At 44.2% G+C, this 21,993-nt stretch overlaps 1 protein-coding gene across 1 annotated transcript in view; it reads left to right on the top strand.

Annotated features, from left to right (window-relative positions):
* The window catches only part of LOC126470801 (uncharacterized), a gene marked incomplete at its 5' end in the record, with an annotated part of 313,759 nt that overhangs the window by 115,698 nt on the left and 176,068 nt on the right, over positions 1-21,993 (top strand). Inside the window, one exon of the mRNA XM_050098814.1 lies at positions 8,008-8,175. Within this exon, the coding sequence (XP_049954771.1) occupies positions 8,008-8,175 (168 nt within the window). The remainder of the gene's footprint in view (positions 1-8,007; positions 8,176-21,993) is intronic.

Raw genomic sequence — 21,993 nt, 5'->3', positions numbered from 1 at the left:
TCCTCGCCTGCAAACTCCAGTACTGCCATGCCCAATGATTTCACCACATTATCGCCAATCCCAAGTAATCTATACCGTGGTGGCCCCAATCTCCTCTTTCCAACGATGTCCAGAAATAACGGATAAATTCGTGCCGTGTTCAACAAAAATTTCTGTTTCCTGCCATCCACAAAGCCCACTAAGCTACATTCTGTCTGTACACTATCATTTGCCGTGTTACGGTCTATCGGGACTGCCTTCCGACGGTTGAAGCACTCGTTTGCGTTTAATGGCTGCTTCCCTTGCTGGGGGTTTCAACCCTTACTACCACTACTCTCAGCTGCCCAGTGACTCACTACGCCACATACACAGCAATCCGGTTGCTTCCACTGCGTCCTTACAGGCCCATCCGACCACATCTATAACACTCGACTTCAAAAGCGAAGACGGGGTGGTTCACTCTCTGGTGTGTGGCCGTATCCACCTCCTCTAAGTGTTGCGATCCTAAGAGCTGACTTCAAGTCCTTTAGCTTCTCCATCCGTACCCTCCCTGACATTTCAGCCGTTATATCATGCAAAAAAAGTCCACCGATCTATTTTCTGCCTCCTGCTTTCTCGGTCTGTACATACACTGAAGCGCCAAAGAAACGTATAGGCAAGCGTATTCAAATACAGAGATATGTAAACAGGCACAATACGACGCTGCAGTCGGCAACGCCTATATATAGGACACCAAGTGCCTGGTTTAGTAGTTAGATCGATTACTGCTGCTGCTATCAAGATTTAAATAAGTCTGAACGTGGCGTTGTAGTCGGTGCACGAGTGATAGAACACAGCATCTTCGAGGTAGCGATAAAGTGAGGATTTTCCCGCACGACCATTCCACGAATGTACCGTAAATATCAAGAATCTGGTAAAACATCAAATCTCCGACATTGCAGCGGCCGGAAAAAGATCCTGCAAGAACGGGACCAACGACGAAGGAAGAGAATCGTTCATTGTGACAGAAGTTCAACCCTTCCGAAAATTGCTGCATATTTCAATGCTGGGTCATCAACAACTGTCAGTGTGCCAAACATTTAACGAAACATCGATATGTGAAGTATATGCGCTAGCAGAATAGAAATGCGGAAAACACAAGTCCGAAAACAATTTATAGGACTCACCAGAAAGAAACAATAGTACAATCTCCAAATGAACAAGAGACTCGATCCCAACTGCAGATCGTCACAAATAATAAATAACAAATAATTATAGAAAAAACTCGACTCTTCACGGGAAGAGATCAGAGTAAATCAATTCGACAATGTCAAGATGTTCATCGACTTTCTCAAGTCCATCTACAAGAGATCGCCCAACTAGAAGAGGCGTCTAGCCGTGACTGCCGGGGTGGCAGCTCTGCAGACTTCCAAGTGGTGCGTCGAACTGCCCTTTGCCGGCAGTGCGCCGCCCTATAAAGACTGTTTGGCGGATGTATCTGCCTTAACTATTTGCGATCACGTGACTGCCGTATCAAAGTACACTACTGGCCATTAAAATTGCTACACCAAGAAGAAATGCAGATGATAAACGGGTATTCATTGGACAAATATATTATACCAGAACTGACACGTGATTACATTTTCACGCAGTTTAGGTGCATAGATCCTGAGAAATCAGTACCCAGAACAACCACCTTTGGCCGTAATAACGGCCTTGATACGCCTGGGCATTTAGTCAAACAGATCTTGGATGGCGTGTACAGGTACAGCTGCCCATGCAGCTTCAACACGATACCACAGTTCATCAAGAGTAATGACTGGCGTTTCGTGACGAGCCAGTTGCTCGGCCACCATTGACCAGACATTTTCAGTTGGTGAGAGATCTGGAGAATGTGCTAGCCAGGGCAGCAGTCGAACATTTTCTGTATTCAGAAAGGCCCGTACAGGACCTGCAACATGCGGTCGTGCATTATCCTGCTGAAATGTAGGGTTTCGCAGGGATCGAATGAATGGTGGAGTCACGGGTCGTAATACATCTGAAATGTAACGTACATTGTTCAAAGTGCCGTCAATGCGAACAAGAGGTGACCGAGACGTGTAACCAATGGCACCCCATACCATCACGCCGGGTGATACGCCAGTATGGCGATGACGAATACACACTTCCAATGTGCGTCCACCGCGATGTCGCCAAACACGGATGCGACCATCATGATGCTGTAAACAGAACTTGGATTCATTCGAAAAAATGACGTTTTGCCATTTCTGCACCCAGGTTCGTCGTTGAGAACACCATCGCAGGCGCTCCTGTCTGTGATGCAGCGTCAAGGGTAACCGCAGCTGTGGTCTCCGAGCTGATAGTCCATGCTGCTGCAAACGTCGTCGAACTGTTCGTGCAGATGGTTGTTGTCTTGCAAACGTCCCCATCTGTAGACTCAGGGATCGAGACGTGGCTGCACGATCCGTTACAGCCATGCGGATAAGATGCCTGACATTTCGACTGCTAGTGATACGAGGGCGTTAGGATCCAGCACGGTGTCCCATGTTACCCTCGTGAACCCACCGATTCCATATTTTGCTAACAGTCATTGGATCTCGAGCAACGCGAGCAGCAATGTCGCGATACGATAAACAGCAATCGCGATAGTCTACAATCCGACCTTTATAAAGTCGGAAACGTGATGGTACGCATTTCTCCTCCTTACACGAGGCTTCACAACAACATTTCATCAGGCAACACCGGTCAACTGCTGTTTGTGTATGAGAAATCGGTTGGAAACTTTCCTCATGTCAGTACGTTGTAGGTGTCGCCACCGGCGCCAACCTTGTGTGAATGCTCTGAAAAGCTAATCATTTGCATATCACAGCATCTTCTTCTTGTCGGTTAAATTTCGCGTCTAGAGCACGTCATCTTCGTGGTGTAGCAATTTTAATGGCCAGTAGTGTAGTTCATAGGCCAGCTGCGACCTCTGGTGAAGCTGTTCTGCAGGCTCTGCGAACGGGTAGGTGCATGGCGGCCGTTGGTGGAGACCTGGTGTTGTATTGTGTTGTGGCCGCGGTAAATATTTGTGTTGAAAAAGAAGACGACGTAGATTTTCCTGGTTAATATACTCCCCGTAATGAAGGCATCCCGTGTTGGTTGGACGTGGAGTGGGATGCCGATGCAGTAGGCGATACTATGTATGAAGTGGGCGGCCAGAGCAATATGGGCTATCCGAACCGAAGGCCCACTCGTGTACCCTTGATGATTGCACGACACAAAGCTTTACGCCTCGCCTAGCCTCTTCCACACCGGTATTGGAGTGTTGATTACTGGAAACATGTTGCCTGGTCGGACTCGTCTCGTTTCATATTGTATCGAGCGGATGGACGAATGCTGGTATGGAGACAACCTCATGAATCCATGTACCCTGCATGTCAGTAGGGGGCTGTTCAAGCTGATGGAGGCTCTGTAACGGTGTGGAGGGTGTGCAATTGGAGCGATACCATTATCGCGCCTCTGATACGTCAAGATACGACTCTGAGGGGTGACACGTACGTAAGCATCCTGTTCGATCACCTACATCTATTCATGTCCATTGTGCATTCCGACGGATTAGGGCAATTCCAGCAGGACAATGCGACACGTCACACGTCCATAATTGCAACAGAGTGGCTCTAGGAACACTCTTCTGAGTTTAAACACTTCCCCAGATATGAACATTATTGAGCATATTTGGGATACCTTGCAACGTGCTGTTCAGAAGAGGTCTCCAACCCCTCGTACTCTTACAGATTTCTGGACATCCCTGCAGGATTCAGGGGGTCAGTTCCCTCCAGCACTATTTCAGACATTAGATGGGTCCATGCCACGGCTTGTTGCAGCACCTCTGCGTGCTTATGGGAGCCCAACATGATATTAGGCGGGTGTTCCAGTTTCTTTGACTCTTCAGTGTATGAGTGTCTACTCCAAGCCCAACGTGACTGTGCGTAGCGTGCTGCTAATAAAGCGTTATCAGAGAAAGCTCGAGCTTCCGGATGTTACACCCTACCAGAAACTGAATTAACTATTCACAAAAATGTGATGGTGTCACAGAATGTGGGTTTACCAGAAATAGCAAATGTGAGACTGAATAAAGAAGTTCAGAATTTTCATACAAGCCGCACCAGTCTTCGATGGGAAAAAAGGCAGCCCAATCATCCACTTGGCCAATGATTACGACGCAATGGCAGGGCAGCAATTGTTTATAACCCTTGTTATTATGCGTAAAGTCTGTTTAACAAATTCACATAGCGCCGAAATAATGCTGCGGTACCATTGCAAAATTAGTTTAATTTTAATGTTTCGCTGCCTTCGTTAGCAATTACTTCAGATTTCCAGTGTAATGAAGTCTGCTGTTTTTAATAGCACATGTGTCCATAATTAAAATTCCGATTTCAAAACGCTCTGTAAAGAAAACCGCTGCCCAGAATGATGTCAAATTTGAGTAGCATGATATTGACGCTGGGCGAAACGACGTAGAACAAAAAAAATTAACGAAAATTTTGCAAATCGATGGTGCTGAAAGCGTCTTAACGTAAATGGGGTCGGCTGCAGCGATAGATGAAGCGCAGTTCGACGGCTATGGTCTGAGTTGCATATTACATCATCCGCACTGTTCATTGCGAATCTCTGCAGAGCCGGCCGCGGTGGTCTCGCGGTTCAGGCGCTCAGCCCAGAACCGCGCGACTGCTACGGTCGCAGGTTCGAATCCTGCCTCGGGCATGGATGTGTGTGATGTCCTTAGGTTAGTTAGGTATAAGTAGTTCTAAGTTCTAGGGGACTGATGACCACAGAAGTTAAGTCCCATAGTGCTCAGAGTCATTTGAACCATTTTGAATCACTGCAGAAGCTCGACAGTCAACAGTTGTAGTGTTAGTCAGTTAAGTCCATCAACCATAGCAAGACCGTACCACAACAGATGGGAAAATCGGTTTTTTAAATACCCTGAGGCCCAAAACCGAATAAAAAGCAAAATGACATCGGTTTCCAAATGTCGTGAGACTTGTGCAAGACATGTTCAATATGCTGTCCACCGTTTTCTGCCGTAAGTTGAATTCTATAAACAGCATGTTCCACAACATATCGGAGAGTCTCCGGGACCTTGTTCAGAATGCCTTGCACCGTGCGTGCCATCACTTTAGCTATTTTCATAGTTGGAGCGCTGAACATAACATCATCCAGATAACACAACAGCCAGAAAATCAGGTGACCTGGACGGCCAGGCTGTAGGGAAATGACGATTGATAATTCTACCGTTTCCGAAATGCCTCTTCAGCAGCTGCTTCACTAGCTATGCGATGAGCGGAGGAGCGCCATCTTGAATATAAGTGATCCTAGCCAAACATCCACGCTGTAGAAAGGTTGGAATGACGGTGCGCGTAAAACTCTCATAGCGTTTACCATTAACGGTACAGGTAACAGGACCAGCACGACTTATAGCCTCGAAAAAACATGACGTCTTGCATAATGACATGTTCTTGGAGATGGAAATGGGCTTCGTCTGTCCATGGCCACTCATTGTCCACTTTCATGCGAGCAAGATATTCCAGAGTGAACGTTTGTCTTGCTGGCAGATCAGCAGGAAGAAGCTCATGACCGTGGGTGATTTTGTATGAATAGCAGTGCAAGACGTTTCATAGGATTTATGCACCGTGCTAGCAAGCATGTCCACCGTTCGGGAAATTCCCTGTGCGCTGCATGCTCGAGCCCTCCTGCAACGCTGTGACCACATCTTCGACAGACGTCAAGTCAACTGCTTTCCTCCCTCTTCCACATAGCACTACTACTGTCCTTTCGGATTTTGTAATCACTTTCTCCTGACCCTAAGCAGTAATCTGATCAATTCCTTTTTTCATACTCCTGAGTGTCCGGAACTTCTGGAGGGCTGCTGGTGCACAGTCACCGTTCTTGGCTCTGAGCACTATGGGACTTAACATCTGTGGTCATCAGTCCCCTAGAACTTAGAACTACTTAAATCTAACTAACCTAAGGACATCACACACATCCATGCCCGAGGCAGGATTCGAACCTGCGACCGTAGCGGTCGCGCGGTTCCAGACTGTAGCGCCTAGAGCCGCTCGGCCACTCTGGCCGGCACCGTTCTTGTAAAAGAGCTTCACCAGCAGCGCGATCCTTCATGTTGAGCGTCTCGGACGCAAACTGAGGAACAGCCGTGTGCTACGCGTCTGTTGATGTGCATATTCTGGCGCTTAGAGCTCCATCTATTGATCAAATTTTCGTAATTTTTTGTTCAGTGACGTTCCCTCTGCGTCAGTAATATGTCTGACGTCATTCTGGTAATTTTTGAAACTAGAACTTTAATTATGGACACCATGTACATTCAAAACAATGTCATTTCGTATAATAAATTCTTATCTATGGCACATTTTGATAATTTTAAAATTACTGTGTTAACTAATGGTTGACACCGAAGACTTGTGGAAATTAGAGATAGTTATCAAGGTACAGAAATGACGAAAGTATGATAAAGACACTGATCAGCCAGAACAATATGACCACCGACCTACTATCGATATAAACCCGCCTGGCGATGGCAGCGTTACGTGGCGAGGAACGACTGACTGCTAGTCAAACTCACGCACGGTGTGTGTAGTATCAATGACCGTGCTGTCCGTGTTAAAATGGGAAAGACTCGCAGTCTATCTGAGTTTGACCGGGTACAGTTTGTGATGGTCTGGAGGCTCGTTACGAGCATTTTGCAAACTGCACAACATGTTGAATGTTCGAAGAGTGCTGTGAGGAGTGTCTTCATCAAAGGGGCAAAACCAAGATGAAACCACGTCTGACGTCATGGGGTTGGGTGGCCACCTCTCATTACAGATGTCGAATGTCGTAGGCTGGGCAGACTTGTAAAACAGGACAGGCTGCGAACTGTGGCGGAACTAACATCAGACTTTAATGCCAGGCAGAGTACCACACAGCACACCGACCACTCCTAACGATGGGCCTCCCCAGCCGACGTGTGCGTGTGCCAATGTTAACACCACGACATCGGCAACAGCGACTCAAATGGGCACGTGCCAGTTGGCACTGGACATTGACGTAATGGCAGAACGTTGCATGGTCTGATTAGTCCCGATACCTTCTTTATCACGCCGATGAGAGGACGCGAATCCGTCGTTTTCCAAAGGAACATCTCCTCGATAACTGCAGTGTGGGACGGAGACAAGCTGGTGGCGGTTCTAATATTCTCTGAGGAATATCCTCGGCGGCGTCAACGCGTCCAGTGGAGCCCATCCAAGATACAATGACATCCAACAAGTCTTGTACGTTGGTTGCAGGCCAAGTACACATCTTCATGGTGATCATGTTTCCCAAAGGCAGAGGCAGTTTTCAACAAGATAATGCGTCATGTCATAAGGCCAGGAGTGTGATCTAGGTTTCGAGGAACACAGTGGCGAGTTCCAGTTGATGTGCTGCGCCCCAACGTGCCAGATCTGAACCCGATCGAACTCATCTGGGATGTGACTGAACGTGGCGGCAGAGCTCATCGCCCCTGTCGCCGGCGTTAAAGGGAATTAAGCGACTCGTGTGTGCAGATGTGGTTCCAACCCTCCAGCGAGCTACCAACACCTCATTCCTTCCATGCCACGACTCGTCGCCGCTTTTATCCGCGCCATAGTTGGACATATCGGCTATTAGGTAGGTGGTCGTAATGTTCTGACTGGTAAGTGTATGCAGGATACAGTAAATGTGACCCTTCTTGTAACTTCAGACGTTCAGCCTCTCTTACGTTAGAATACACAAACTCAAACAACCATTTAGAATATAGAAGTGAGAAGTCTACTTATAAAACTAATTCGTATTGTTATTTTGACACAGAATAAGTATGGAAAAACAAAGAAGTTGTAAACAATTTCCTAACAATTGACGCAATTTGTCTCATTTTACATGCTAAAAAATTTATCACGAATATAAATAAATTTAATTTCCTAAAATGTGAACATAGGTTACAGGTAGTATACTTATTGAGAGATTGAGTAATGGTAGTATTTTTCGTTGCAGGGAGAAGACGTGACAGTGAAGTGCATGTCGACGAGCAGCTACCAGCGGCATGAGAAGTATGGCTACAACTGGACAAAGAACAAGGCTCTGTTCCCCATGATGCGAAACAAAATTATCTGGGAAGATTTGTATCCATCCGGGAGCATCCTCAAGATCTTTAAAGCGCAAGTACACAATAGCGCCTTGTATTTTCTTACTTGTAATCAGATTCATTTTTTTCTGTTACTATAAAAGTAAAGAAATTTCTTTGAGATTGTATCTAAATGAAATATTACTGACACACCGACAGAGCATTAAGTATGTGGGCCGCATCATCAAACTCAGGTCTAAAATCTGACGTTATGACTATTCTTATCAAAGTTTCCTTACCTCTCAATTGCGAAACATTCGCTATTCTTTGCTACATTTCTGTAAGTAATGATACCCCTGCCAATGGCGTGTTAAAACTTCCTTTCATAGTTCTCAGAAAATAATTTTTTATTTTAACTGAATTCTCTCTTTGTATATTAAGTGTGTGCAGTACAAAGCAAAACACGATACAAAGTACGAGAAGTCAGATACATTCATGACCTACGACCTAATCGTTTCTCTCTGCAGTCAGTCGCTCTTCCTGATGTCTAAAATGACTGAAACACCTCTGCAGTCAGAAGCCGCACCTGTCTGTAAATACGAGGGCATGCTGAAGAATAATGCCTCCGAATTTTTTGTGTGTAATATTCTAATTCTTTATTCTCCATGTTTGCATATTTATTTCTCAATATAGTCACCCTGGCGAAGAAAACACCTCTCCCAACGACAGACCAGTTTATGGAGACCGTCACTGTAGAATGTTTGACTTTGTTGACGGAGCCACAATCTTACCTCTGCTTGCACCACCTCTTCACTATCAAAGTGAAGTCCTTGGAGGGGTTCTTTAAGTTATGGAAACAGATGAAAATCGGATGGTGTCAAGTCGGGACTGCATAGGGGACGATATATGATAGCTTCATCACTATCAAAGTGAAGTCCTCAGAGGTGTTCTTGAAGTTTTGGAAACAGATGAAAATCGGATAGTGTTAAGTCGGGACTGTATGGTCGATGATATACGACAGCGAATTCAAGTCGTTGTGTGTGGTCTGTCATTGTCATGTTGAGGGAGATGGTGTTCCATCTGTGGACGAACTCTTCCGAATCGAAACTCGATTACGGCACGCTGTCCTTCACTCACCCACATAGTTACGTTACGAACCGTCATATTACGTGCTACAATCCTAAGCCCTCTAGCAGAAGGGGCTGCAGCTATATGACATGAAAAATAAAGGTGTGGAATGCCAATAACATTTCTTTTATTTAAAAAACTTTCAGAATTTTCACATAAAAAATTCGGAGGCATTACTTTTCACCCCGCCCTAGTATTTCTACATTCCAGCAAAACTCTCTGTGCCATCTTTGCTTTACTGTTGCGATCTGCGAATCAAGCTCAGCTCTTACTTCGGTTATTGCAGGACAGATAGCAATCGAAATCGTGTTTTCACACTAACTAAAGCAGGAAAGAACGAATCCATGCGTAAATTGGGGTGTTCTCGATGAGCAAAAATTTGTGAAATGTAGCTTTTATTTGTCTCTCTGGAACTCGTGTCAAAGTATTTCATTCATTTATGTAATAATTAGAGCAAGCTGAAAAACTGTAGGACTGCCAGTGAAATACCTTATGTATTTGCCGGCCGGAGTGGCCGTTTGGTTCTGGGTGCTACAATCTGGAGCCGAGCGACCGCTACGGTCGCACGTTCGAATGCTGCCTCGGGCATGGATGTGTGTGATGTCCTTAGGTTAGTTAGGTTTAATTAGTTCTAAGTTCTAGGCGACTGATGACCTCAGAAGTTAAGTCGCCTAGTGCTCAGAGCCATTTGAACCACTTTGAACCTTATGTATTAGGTGACCTTATTTTTCGATATGGTCTCCATTTAGGTTAATGATTTTGTCCGATGTCTTTCCAGCGAACACGTTCCATCCGCGAAATTCCCTCCTGGGACACTGCAAATAGCCACCTGCGTCACTATGGCCTCTTCAGTGGACTAAACATATTACTTCGCTCTCATTTCTGTTTAGATATGTGAACTGGTTGAAGCCGGAAAGTTCCAACTTTGGCGAACAGGATGTGTCTACTAACTATTCATATTTCAAGGGCCTCTATTTTCCTATTGCAAAACGGCCTTTATGGGCAATGTCCTTGTGTCGAATAAAAGGGATTGTGTTAACTATTTTTCGGTCAGTGCTGTCCTCGCGTTTTTTTTTTTTTTTTTTTTTTTACACAGTTGGTGTAAAAGACTTGAGTATTGTTGCTGCCAATGAAATCGATTTTTCGTGTATGGCTTCCACCAAGTGCTTTAATTACCATTCCGTCACTGGCGTGAAGTGGTTCACTCACATGTAGCACAGTAGCACACTGGTGCACAATATTAAGACAGTTCATTTTTAAATCAGCCAAATTATTGCTGCGAATTTCGTTATCGCGTTTACTTTCGGTCAGCGTTCAACAAATTCCGTACCCATCTTGCAGAAGTCCCTCTCACAGTTTGCCGGCCGGAGTGGCCGAGCGGTTCTAGGCGCTCCAATCTGGAGCCGCGCGACCGCTACGGTCGCAAGTTCGAATCCTGCTTCGGGCATGGATGTGTGTGATGTCCTTAGGTTAGTTATGTTTAAGTAGTTCTCAGTTCTAGAGGACTAATGACCTCAGAAGTTAAGTCCCATAGTGCTCAAAGCCATTTGAACCATTTTGAACCCTCTCACAGTTTGTCTTAATGTTCACAGAGGTGACAGAAGTCACGTGGCACCTCCTAATAAAGTGCCGGACATCCTTTTTCCCGGCATAGTGCAGCAACTCGATGTGGCATGGACTGAACAATTCGTTGGAAGCCCCCTGCTGACATATTCAGCCATGCTACCTCTGTAACCGTCAATAGTTGCGAAATTGTTGGCAGTGCATGATTTTCTGCACGAACTGACCTCTCAATTATGTCCCATAAATGTGCGATGGGATTCGTATCAGCAATCTTGGTGTCCATATTATTCGCTCGAAATGACTGTAATGCTCTTCAAACCAGTCGTGAAAAGTTGTGGCCCGGTGACATGGCGCATTGTTATCCATAAAAATTGCATCGCTTTTTGGGAACATGAAGTATCCAAGTTTCCAAATATAATGGACCCAGTCCATTCCATGTAAACCGCCCACAACATTATGCTTCCACAGTGCCTAATTGACACCCTGGTTCCATGGCTTCATGGAGTCTGGGCCAAACTCAGACCGTATCGTCAGCTCTTACCAACTGAAATCAGGACTCTTCTGATCAGGCCACGGTTTTTCCAGCCTCTAGGGGCCAACCGATATGGTCACGATCCCAGGAGAGACGCTGCAGGTAATGTTATGCTGCTAGCAAAAGCACTCGCGTCGGTCGTCTGCTGCCATAGCCCATTAACGCCAAATTTCAATGCACTGTCCTAACGGGTACGTTCGTCGTACATCCCACATTGATTTATGTGGTCGTTTCTCGCACTGTTGCTTGTCTTTTAGCACTGGCAACTACTTGCAAACACCTCCGCTCTAGGTCATTAAGTGAAGACTGTCGGGAACTGCGTTGTCCGTGGTGAGAGGTAACGCCTGAAATTTTGTGTTCTCTTGACATTGTGGATCTTTAAACACTGCATTCTATAACGATTTCCCAAATGGAATGTCCCATGCTTCTAGCTTCAGCTACCATTCCGCGTTCAAAGTCTGTTAATTCTCGTAGTGAGGCCATAATCCCGTCGGAAACTTTTTCACGTGAATCACCTGAGTAGAAATGACAGCTCCACCAATGCACTGCCCTTTTATACATTGTTTACGTGAGACCACCGCCATCTGTATATGTGTATATCACTATCCAACGACTTCTGTCACGTCAGTGTAATGTGCCACACATGAAATAATGTACTTCATCTTCACTTCTAAGGTGATAATACACTACCAGGTAATAATACGATTTTTGCATGCTGTCTGCTTAGCGTAGTATTTTAGATAACACGCCTTTTTCTGAAGTTATAATCGGGTTAATTTTATGACAGCAATTCCTTCTAAAATGTCAGCTGTTAATATGTTTGGAAACCTGGCGCTGGAGTAATACTTAAGTATTTTATTCACTAATTTGGCGTACATGTGTATATCTGGAAATTAGCTTGCGCTTTCTTTTCATTGCAGATGTATGTGACGGCACATTAAGTGATTTGAACCTTATAGCGTATTTTTGCTTGCTGTTAACCTCAACTACGACCTAGAAAATCAATGTAAACGTCGCACTTTTTGCGCTGCGACGTATATTGCAGTCATTTTGGAATACTGCAACATCTCAGATGTGGAAAATAATTAATTTACGGCTCTGTTTTTTTCTCAAGTGTGCAGCAAACCGTTGGTAGCTGTAAGAAATCATGCTTCACAGATAGCAGTCCGCTCCTTCTACAGCGTTACCATCGGATTGTAGGAGCAAGCACTCTTTTTCTAAAGTGCTGTCACCTGCTGGTGAAGGAGCAAGCGCGATGTGAAACACGACTTGGTTTTATTTCATGTTTCAGGGTTTTTGGGGTAGTATTTAAGGTAAAACTCATTTTCAACAAATATGAAATCCTCTTTCGTTATTTATATTTTGTAAGCAAATGTTGGTTTTCAATTATTTATAGAGAAATGTGCTGTCTACTTGTCCCTGTACTCCATGGGGAATGGTGTATATGTTCAAATGGAATTTACCAGTTTGACTGGTGGACAAGTCCTTAAACGAATTTTTGGAAGCCAGTAATGCAAACATAGTTGACAAAATACAAAATGTTAAGCAGATCCGACACTTACCGTACTTGGTTGCCAGGTGCGGGGCATTGAGTGTGGGGTGCAGGGTATGGGGTATAGGATGTGGGGATCTACCCTCTCCTCCCTTCCCTTCCCCATACATCCTTACATGCCATTGGCATTTGGCTGGATTTGCTTCTGCTGCTGTCATGATTCCCAGTATGACCTTGGAGATAAGGTAGTGCTGATGCTGATATAACATGATTCCCATCCCCTCTCCCTCCTCTCCTCTCCCCTCTCCTTGGTTCCCCTCCGCTCCCCTTCCCTCCCCTCCCTGATCTTGGCATGTGGCCAGATTTCATGATTCCAGGAATGACCTTGGAGATAGGAAAATGCTAATGCTGCTGTCAGCGAAATATGACATGCGCAGCTGTGTCATTTTGCGATAGTTTAAAGTGCTGACTTAAGGCTGAGTCAGCGTTTTCCACCCATTCCGACAGTGCCCTACTACTAATACCTACCTTCAACACTGCTAACTCATCATGATTCATTGAAATAAAATGATTCACTATTTCTGTGGCATGCCTAACCTACTTCAGTGTAACCTAAGAGTATGCTTCTGAGAAAAGAATAAAAATTACATGCATAATACCTAATAAAATGGTACTAATAGCTTTTGTGTCTAGTATTAGCGTTCAAAGACTATTAAAATTATACTGAGGCGGTCTATAATGTAAATTCTTTTGATTTATCACATAATAAAATAAATCATTCATGAAGCATACTAACCTACTTGACATTTACTAAGGCTGAGTCATGTATCGTGTTTTATTTCAAGCTGACTTCGCTAATACACCACCAAGAGACCGTATTAATTTGTTAGAGATGTGCAAACTTCATTTACGCAGTGAATATGATATTTCGCTCCACACATGGAAAGAAAGCAACACTCAGAGCAGCAAGCTATGTCAAGAATTGTCATTACCGCATGCATGTTAAAAGATCAGTGACGAATATACCACTGTGGACAAAACAGACGGTCTTCGTCTGCTTTGGACACTGTCAGCAATTCTTGCGAGTATGAAGATTACTCAACTCACGATATGTCCTAATTTTCTTATGACTCAACATGAGCATGAGCGCTGTCATCCATGAAAATTAAATCAGAGAGTCTAATAAACCTTTCACTATCTCAGAACAGCTTTGTTCTCATGTGACCGACCATGCTACAGATGCTAGAGAGCTCTTCAGTCTTCAGACTTTTTCTTTTAAATGGTAACATCCGAAATCATGAGTCTACCGTCACCATGATACTAAATTTTTATTGCCTTTTGACCCGGAGGAGAAATTCTCAATCTCCCCACAGCAGATGGTGCACAGGATAGCTCGTTATACTGAACTGAAATTCAGCTGAGAACCTCGTGTGGTCGTTATTTAATGGATCTTAGATCAGTCGGGAGTAGCTAATATGTTCATTTTTGGCAACTGGTCCCCTGTACTCATCTTATCTATCCATTGAATACTAGCCACAATCTTTCAGTACCTGCCGTTTCGTTTGTCAATATCCTTTACTCCTTGAATACACCAGGTTCCGTCAGATCACCAAGTTAGACAAAGCCGGTCGTGGCCAGTACTTGGAAGGGTACGCCACACGCTACTGGCTGCTTTCCCCTTTGCCTTCCCGACAAAGAAGAGGAGGGTTGGTGCCGTAAGGTTCATTCGTATTCTCCAGAATGAATCTTTCTCTCTGCAGTGTGTGTGCCCTGATGTATGGTACAACCTAAGCTGAGAAGCTGTTTCTCCGCACTTCCTTTATTCAGAAGTGCTACTCCTGCAAGGTAAGCACAAGAGGTTTTGTGAATTTGTGAAAGTGGGGTGGAAGTACTGGCGTAAGTGAGGCGGTGAAAGCGGGTCGTGAGTGGGGCTCGGATAGCTCACCCAACAAAAGCACTGGCCACGGAAAGCAAGATATTGCGTTCAAGAGCAAGTCCGGCACACAGTTTTAGTCTACGAGGAAACATTCCTATACGTCTTGCAACTACCTTCTAACAGAGTTACTCGTTGTAGGCAACAAAAGTTTCCCTAGTAAATCAGCTGTGACAGCCTTATAGCTGTGAACCTGAGACAAGTAACAACTTAGTGCACCATTTCCGTAACTTCACACAAATACACTATCTGATCAAATGTGTCCAAACACATGTTAGTGGACGTTAATATGGGTTTTTTCCATTCTTCGCCTTTATAATGGCTTGAACTTTACTGGAGACACTTTCAATGATGTGTCCAAATATCTGTGGAGGAATGGCAGTTCTTTCTTCCTTAAAAAGCAGAAACCAGAGAAGATAGTAATGTTTCATATATTCTTTTTGCAACCACCTTTCGCAATCCTGAACGGTATGTGTCTATCAGTACATGAGGTCTGCCTGTTCTTGGATTAGTTATCGTTATTCCTTCGTGTTTCTACTTCACAATCACCAACAGTCGTCTTGGGCAGTCCTAGATGGGTTGTAGTGTCCTTGATGTATCTGTTACTTAGGTGAAATCCAACGACTAGTCCACATTCGAAGTCATTGAGCTCTCAGGACCGACACATTCTGCTGTTCTGCTTCTCCACTGACAACAAAATACTCTTCGCGTCCTTTTATACTTGCCTCCCCATCTCTCGTGATTTCTAGTTATCAGTTCCGCATTACATAGTGGTTTTGCAAGCCGTCCCTTGTTTTAATCATAAACATATGCCTCAGTGATGCTAAACGTTATTATCTTTACATAAAGAAAAGTATAATCTCCTCAATAACCTTCAAAATGTGAGCTACATCCTTAAATTTTATATGAAATTAGTGAATTTACACATGGCACTTTTGTTGCCTATGTCTACAGTCAGTTCCAGAACGCAAATTAACATTTAAATTAACTAATGTAATAAGATTGACCCTTGAGTTGCTGGTGTAGCCATGTATCGCCACAATAAAATAAAAACAGTGAATCCCGCGGTGTAGCCGCGCGGTTTGAGGCGCAATGTCACGGACTGCGCGACCTCTCCCGCCGGAGATTCGACTCCTCCCGCGGGCATGGGCGTGTGTGTTGTTCTTAGCATAAGTTAGTTTAAGTAGTGTGTAAGTCTAGTGACCGATGACTTCAGCAGTTTGGTCCCTTAGGAATTCACACACATTTGAACATTTGATAACTAGTGAATATTTGAGTGAGTATGAATGAAAAAAGTGGCGTATTTAAGTTTACAAAAATAATGACAATTTATTAATCCTTTTATAAATACAGTGTAGCTCATAAATCTTACAGAAAAATCACAAACGCAAATCAGAACAGGGATAGTGCTTCACTGCAAAGCATTCGTTGCGGTGGAAGCTATACAAATTCTTCCCTGGATTCATCCCTTTTATAACGCAATCTGACTTTGTTTACACTAATCCACTGTGAGGCCCAATTCTGCTTAAATGGCAAATGGGATCAGCTACGACCAAGTACAGCAGAAACTAATGTTCACTGGAGAGCAGGTAGCGGTGAATATCATTTAACGACCTTACGACGCTGCAGGAACACTTTAGCCTTTCATCTTGATTCAGGCGGCAGCAGAGAACGGCGCGCTCTAGGCTAGGAGCGGCGCACTGCGGCAGCTGTAATGTTCTGACGCGTCCACGAAAATTTGTAAAGTACGCGGACTGGCGTTCTGAGTATCAGAACGTGGGAAACTTCCCAATCAGAGCCCTGAAATCCCAGCAGATTTCAGTGTGAGGTGCACCGGTTCGCTGGTCTGGCCAAACCAGTTTGACTCACAGGAACGACGGTGCATGCTGGAATTGCCAAACGTCAGACGGCCGACTCAGGACGAATAAGTTCATCCTCGTGACACGTGATATGTGAGAAGATATGCAGGTCCACTGTCTGTACAGTTGGAAACTGCCACCGGCTGTTTGTCCACCACATGTTACAGACCACAAATCTCACCCACTTGTGAAACACCTGAAGTTTTCCAACAAGGATGGACCAGAGGATGAAGAAGGCAAAGAATCAAAACCACTTTCCATTCAACCTTGGTACAGGAGCCGAATCAGCAAAACCGAAACCGCCTCCACATTGTACTAACTACCTGAACTATCCTCTACTCATTGAGTCTCCCCTCTTAACTGTTCTGTTGGCCTGGTAGCCAATCCAGACACACTACCAGGGTCCACACACTGGGGGAGCAAGCCTCTGCTTTGCATATCCTGAGAGAAGTCAATCAACAACTCAAAATATCTCTTGTCTCACGGCTAGCGTAGCCATGTTCCAGGAAAAAATATGATGGAAACACAGTCCCTCATTCGATCTAATCTTTCCAGGCCGACCATTTCCAGTTTCTGAAAGAAGGCTGTTAACCTTACCAGACAGTCGTATCCATGAAATATATGTTTTTGCCGCACACTAAAAGAACCAGGCAATTTCCTGGCGTCAGTGGAGTTACAGTCTTGCCACCACTAAACACGTGTACCAGCCGCTCTGTCCGTATCGTCCCAGCATCTAACATGAGAATGCTCGGAGTTTTATGACCTGCCCATTGTTTGCACAAAAGCTCAGATTACAGCAGTTTCTCTTAAATGGCTTCCTCCATCCACTTTCCGACAACTAGCCACCTTTGCGACAGACTGTTGCCTGGCCCAGGTAAAATGTTTTGTGAACAGGCGCCCTCCTGCTGCAGCCCTAAGAGGAAAGAGTGGAGTGTCATGGCCCGAAGTCCATCTGCAGGTACAATGCACAGAGCACTGCTGCCTAGAAACACTCGCACAGCCAGGTCACTGGACTCAGCATTTATAGCCCACAATCCATCTCTCCCCCTTTTCTCCATCACCTCCACTACGACGCCTCGAGTACAAGTTCTCCACAGGCTACACAGACAGTTATATGAACATTGCGTCCACAATATCCTCATATAGAAAAGAATAAAACACATATACCAATTGTAGTACTGAGGAACACCGAGACCATGACCTAAAATATGAATGATCGAAGCAGACGAAATGAATTAAAATTTGTGCTACGGTTAGGACTCGAACCCGGGTCTTCTTGCTTGCTAGACAGAAATGCTAATCATTGCATCACCACAGTTAGATGGTCAACATTGCTGCACGAACTACATAAGCTGAGTGCCCTCCCCAACACAACAAAGTTTGTGGCACTCAGCTTAGGTTGTTGGGGAGGGCACTCAGCTTAGGTATTTCGTGCATCAATGTTGACCATCGTACTACGCTGGTGTAATGTCTAGCAAGTGAGAACACACGGGTTCGAGCCCTGGCCGAGGCACAAATTTTAAATCATTTCTTCTGCTTCGATCATTATCGTAGATAATAAAAAGGGACATAAAATGTCTCAGAGAAACATTTAATTATAAAATATGAATATTAATCTGACTGAAAATGTTGTTAAAGTGAGAGAGTGGCGGGTCACCTTTCAGTGTCTGGATACTTTTGATCAGGTAGAGTCTACACTGAATGGCCAAAAGGGAGTAGTCAGTTTCTGCAACCTACTTAGGGCATTTGCGTCCGTAGAGTCATAGTAGCAATGGGCTCCTGGATCCCCATAGTCAAATCTGTGGCGATCTGGCTTATATTAGGTAGACCGGCAATTGCCCGGTACGACTCTGCGGAGAAGACGTCACGTCCAGCGTCCTGTGCGGCGGTTTATGATTGTCAAAACATTGTCTCTGCGATACTGAAGATCATTGGTTCTTCATTACTGAAAATCTCCTGTGGACACTGTTGACCTTGGAAACCCGGATTCTTGTGTAATCTCCCATATGCTGTGACTCATGCATCTTGCACCGATCATCGTCGCACATTCATAGTACACACTACACTTCACAAACTGCTGATATACAGCGTCTACACTGTCGCCGTATGTCGCATCTATCCACAACGTTCGAGCACCATATACGACACATCTTTCAGTGGGACACCCCTTGCTGTGACTTTTGGCCGCTATATTTAGCTCTACAATACATACAGGGTGGTCAGAAACAGTTTGAGAAGCTTGTAAGGTGATGCAGGGCCGCTTGTGCTGAAAAATATTTGTTAAGAAAAAAACTTGATACGTTGCTCCGTTTCCGATTTCATTATCATTGAAGTTAGCCGATCAGATCGTTGCGCACGAAAATTCTAACAGTCTGCCAGAGGCAGTGGCGCCAAACATGTTCTTCCTTTGGTTTCTTCAAACTGAACAGATGTAACTTTTGCTAACCTAGATTCAATTTATCACTTTTGCACAAGACACATTTTCACTGGTAACGAACATTTGAACAAGTGGTAACTCACAGACTCACAGGTGTCTATACATTACCGCATTTTAGTGCGTGCAAATGCTTGCACTGGCGTGCTCAACGAGCTTTCAGGCTGTTTCTGACCACCCTGTACGGGCTGAATCTGAACTCCATCGACAAGACTTCGGAGGTTGTTCTGGAATATATTCTGAACATTTTGGTATGAGGGGCCACTGGTCGCCAGTGTCTCCTCACAACGTAGCAATACGAAACTTCTTTATTCGGTTTGTTACCCCATTTATTTTTGTTTCTGAGAAAATACCTTCACAACAGTAATACACCGTCGCCAAAACGTGCAACACTAAGTTAAATGTAACGTAACAACCGTCAGATGAGAAAGTACTGTCGTGTGGTTGCCATTATTGCAGGAACAGCTCAGCAAAGCAGACTTGTGTCGGTCTTCCATTGCATTCAGCGAACCTATTAGCGGAGTGCATATAGACCAGCACTTCATTAGTAAACCTGCCCACACTGCTGTTTATCGTTGTTAACGGACAACTAACACTGACAGAAAAACAAAGTCGTAACAGAACCGAACAGCACTGAACGCAAACTTCAGGGCGAAGAATGAAGTATCATATTGTCTGCAACAAGTACCGTAAGTGGACCAAGTTTGTTTTCACAAAAGACACACAACACACAACGTCGACATTTGCAGTACTGTGCAGATATTTTTAGTGTAATACAGATACAAAGACAAATGGGGTTAAGAAATGAAACGAAATGTATTTACTCTGTAACGAGCCATCGCAGACCACGAATCGGTTGTGGCAAAATACAGAGAAAATATCCTTGATTATCCTACGCAATTTCGGGTGCACCCAGCAGATCTACCACATATAGACGAAAGTAAAAAAAAATTGTTGTTACCTCAGACTTAAAAGTAATCAAGTTAATAATGTTTTCTGCAAGTCAGTTTGGAACCGCATGACCGCTACGGTCGCAGGTTCGAATCCTGCCTCGGGTATGGATGTGTGTGATGTCCTTAGTTAGTTAGGTTTAAGTAGTTCTAAGTTCTAGGGGACTGATGACCACAGATATTAAATCCCATAGTGCTCAGAGCCATTTGATTTTTTTTGTGCAAAGACCACTTTTCTAATATAAACAACCTGTCAAAAAAAAGAAAAAGAAAAAAAGTGAAGCACCCACAAGACATGGTAGGAACACAAAATGAAACCTCGTACACGTTCACGCCGTTGGCAGACACGTAAATGATCAGGGCTGCAATCGGTGAGAATTACAAGGATCAGTAGATTTCATTAGTGTTGTTCGTGTTTAGTGTTGTTGCGAGCTCTGCGAGTACACGTAAGAGGCATGAGCCGTATCTGATGTTCAGTTATTACTGGTTTTTCCGTCTTAAGTTTACTGCACTTTAATTGAAGAGAATTTTATCACAGACGCGTTTCGGATTTATTTGTAATGCGTCTTCCGTGGTTATTCTGCGAATTGGATACATATGTTTGTACAGTTTTTGTTGTTTTACATTAAAAACAGCGTGTTGGTTATAAAGTTGGAGTTCAAGTTCCTTATGGCGTTTTTCTACGTATTCTCCAAACAACTGCTTCTTCCCTCCATTCTAGGAGCGGCAGATGTTGAAAGATTTCATTTCCATATAAACTTGGCAGTTTTTGTCATTCTGAACTATTTGTTGCACTGCATTTTGGTTATTTTGGTGTTTTTACACTTCACCTTTGTAAATCGAACTGAAGTTATCTGTGTTTCTCTGCAGATTCCGAGCTTTGCCAACCTGTGAAACTACTTTTTCTTTGTTTATTAATTCATGCATGTGTGTGTGTGTGTGTGTGTGTGTGTGTGTGTGTGTGTGTGTGTGAGTGAGGGAGAGAGAGAGAGAGAGAGAGAGAGAGAGCCACCCGCCCTCTCTCTCTCTGTGTGGGGGAGAGAGAGAGAGAGAAATTGGGAGAGAGTAGCGGGTTTCGAACTGAAGTTATCTGTGTTTCTCTGCAGATTCCGAGCTTTGCCAACCTGTGAAACTACTTTTTCTTTGTTTATTAATTCATGTATGTGTGTGTGTGTGTGTGTGTGTGTGTGTGTGTGTGTGTGTGTGTGTGTGAGAGAGAGAGAGAGAGAGAGAGAGAGAGAGAGAGAGAGAGAGAGCCACCCGCCCTCTCTCTGTGTGGGGGAGAGAGAGAGAAATTGGGAGAGGGTAGCGGGTTTCGCAGTTTGACAACGCTCGCAACCTGCACTAAAACAAATGAACAGACATAAGTATTGTAACACTGCATAGAGTAAGAAACACACGTAACTTCAGTTCAATTTACAAGAGTGAAGAGTAAAAACACCGAAAAGCACAGCAATAAATACTGCAAAACGGCAAAAACTGTCAAGTGTATATGTGAAATGAAATCCTTCAACACCAACCACTGCTAGCATGGAGGGAAGAAGCAGTGGTTTGGAGAATATGTAGAGCCACATCGTGAGTAACTTGTACTCCAACTTTATAAACAAAACGCTGTTTTTAATCTAAAACAACCAAAAATATATATTCATGTGTATCCGATTTGTAGAATAACCACAGAAGATGCTTTATAAATAAAAGCGAAACGCGTCTGGTCTAAAATTCTCTTTAATTAAATTGCAGTAAGCTCAAGACGGAAAAACTAACAGTCTAACAGCTGATTTTAACAGCTGCTGCGGTTTTGACCATGCAGACAAACGTATCTAATTAATGTTGGTTGATCACTCCGAAGGACAGCGAGATGCCATGCACTCGCGTGAGAAAGCATTTCAGCACCACTCACACTTTGAAAAAGGACTCATTTGGCTGGCTGGTGAACTGCCCAAGACCCAGATTTGAAGCGCGTTCGGATATGACAGCGGCCCGATGCGGGACCGCAAAATCGTCGTCAAGGTTTCAGCCAATCAC

This window comes from Schistocerca serialis, chromosome 3 (genome assembly GCF_023864345.2).
Source record: "Schistocerca serialis cubense isolate TAMUIC-IGC-003099 chromosome 3, iqSchSeri2.2, whole genome shotgun sequence".
NCBI lineage: Eukaryota > Metazoa > Arthropoda > Insecta > Orthoptera > Acrididae > Schistocerca > Schistocerca serialis.
Note: the sequence above shows the minus strand (reverse complement) of the source record. Positions and strands in the feature narration are given on the sequence as shown.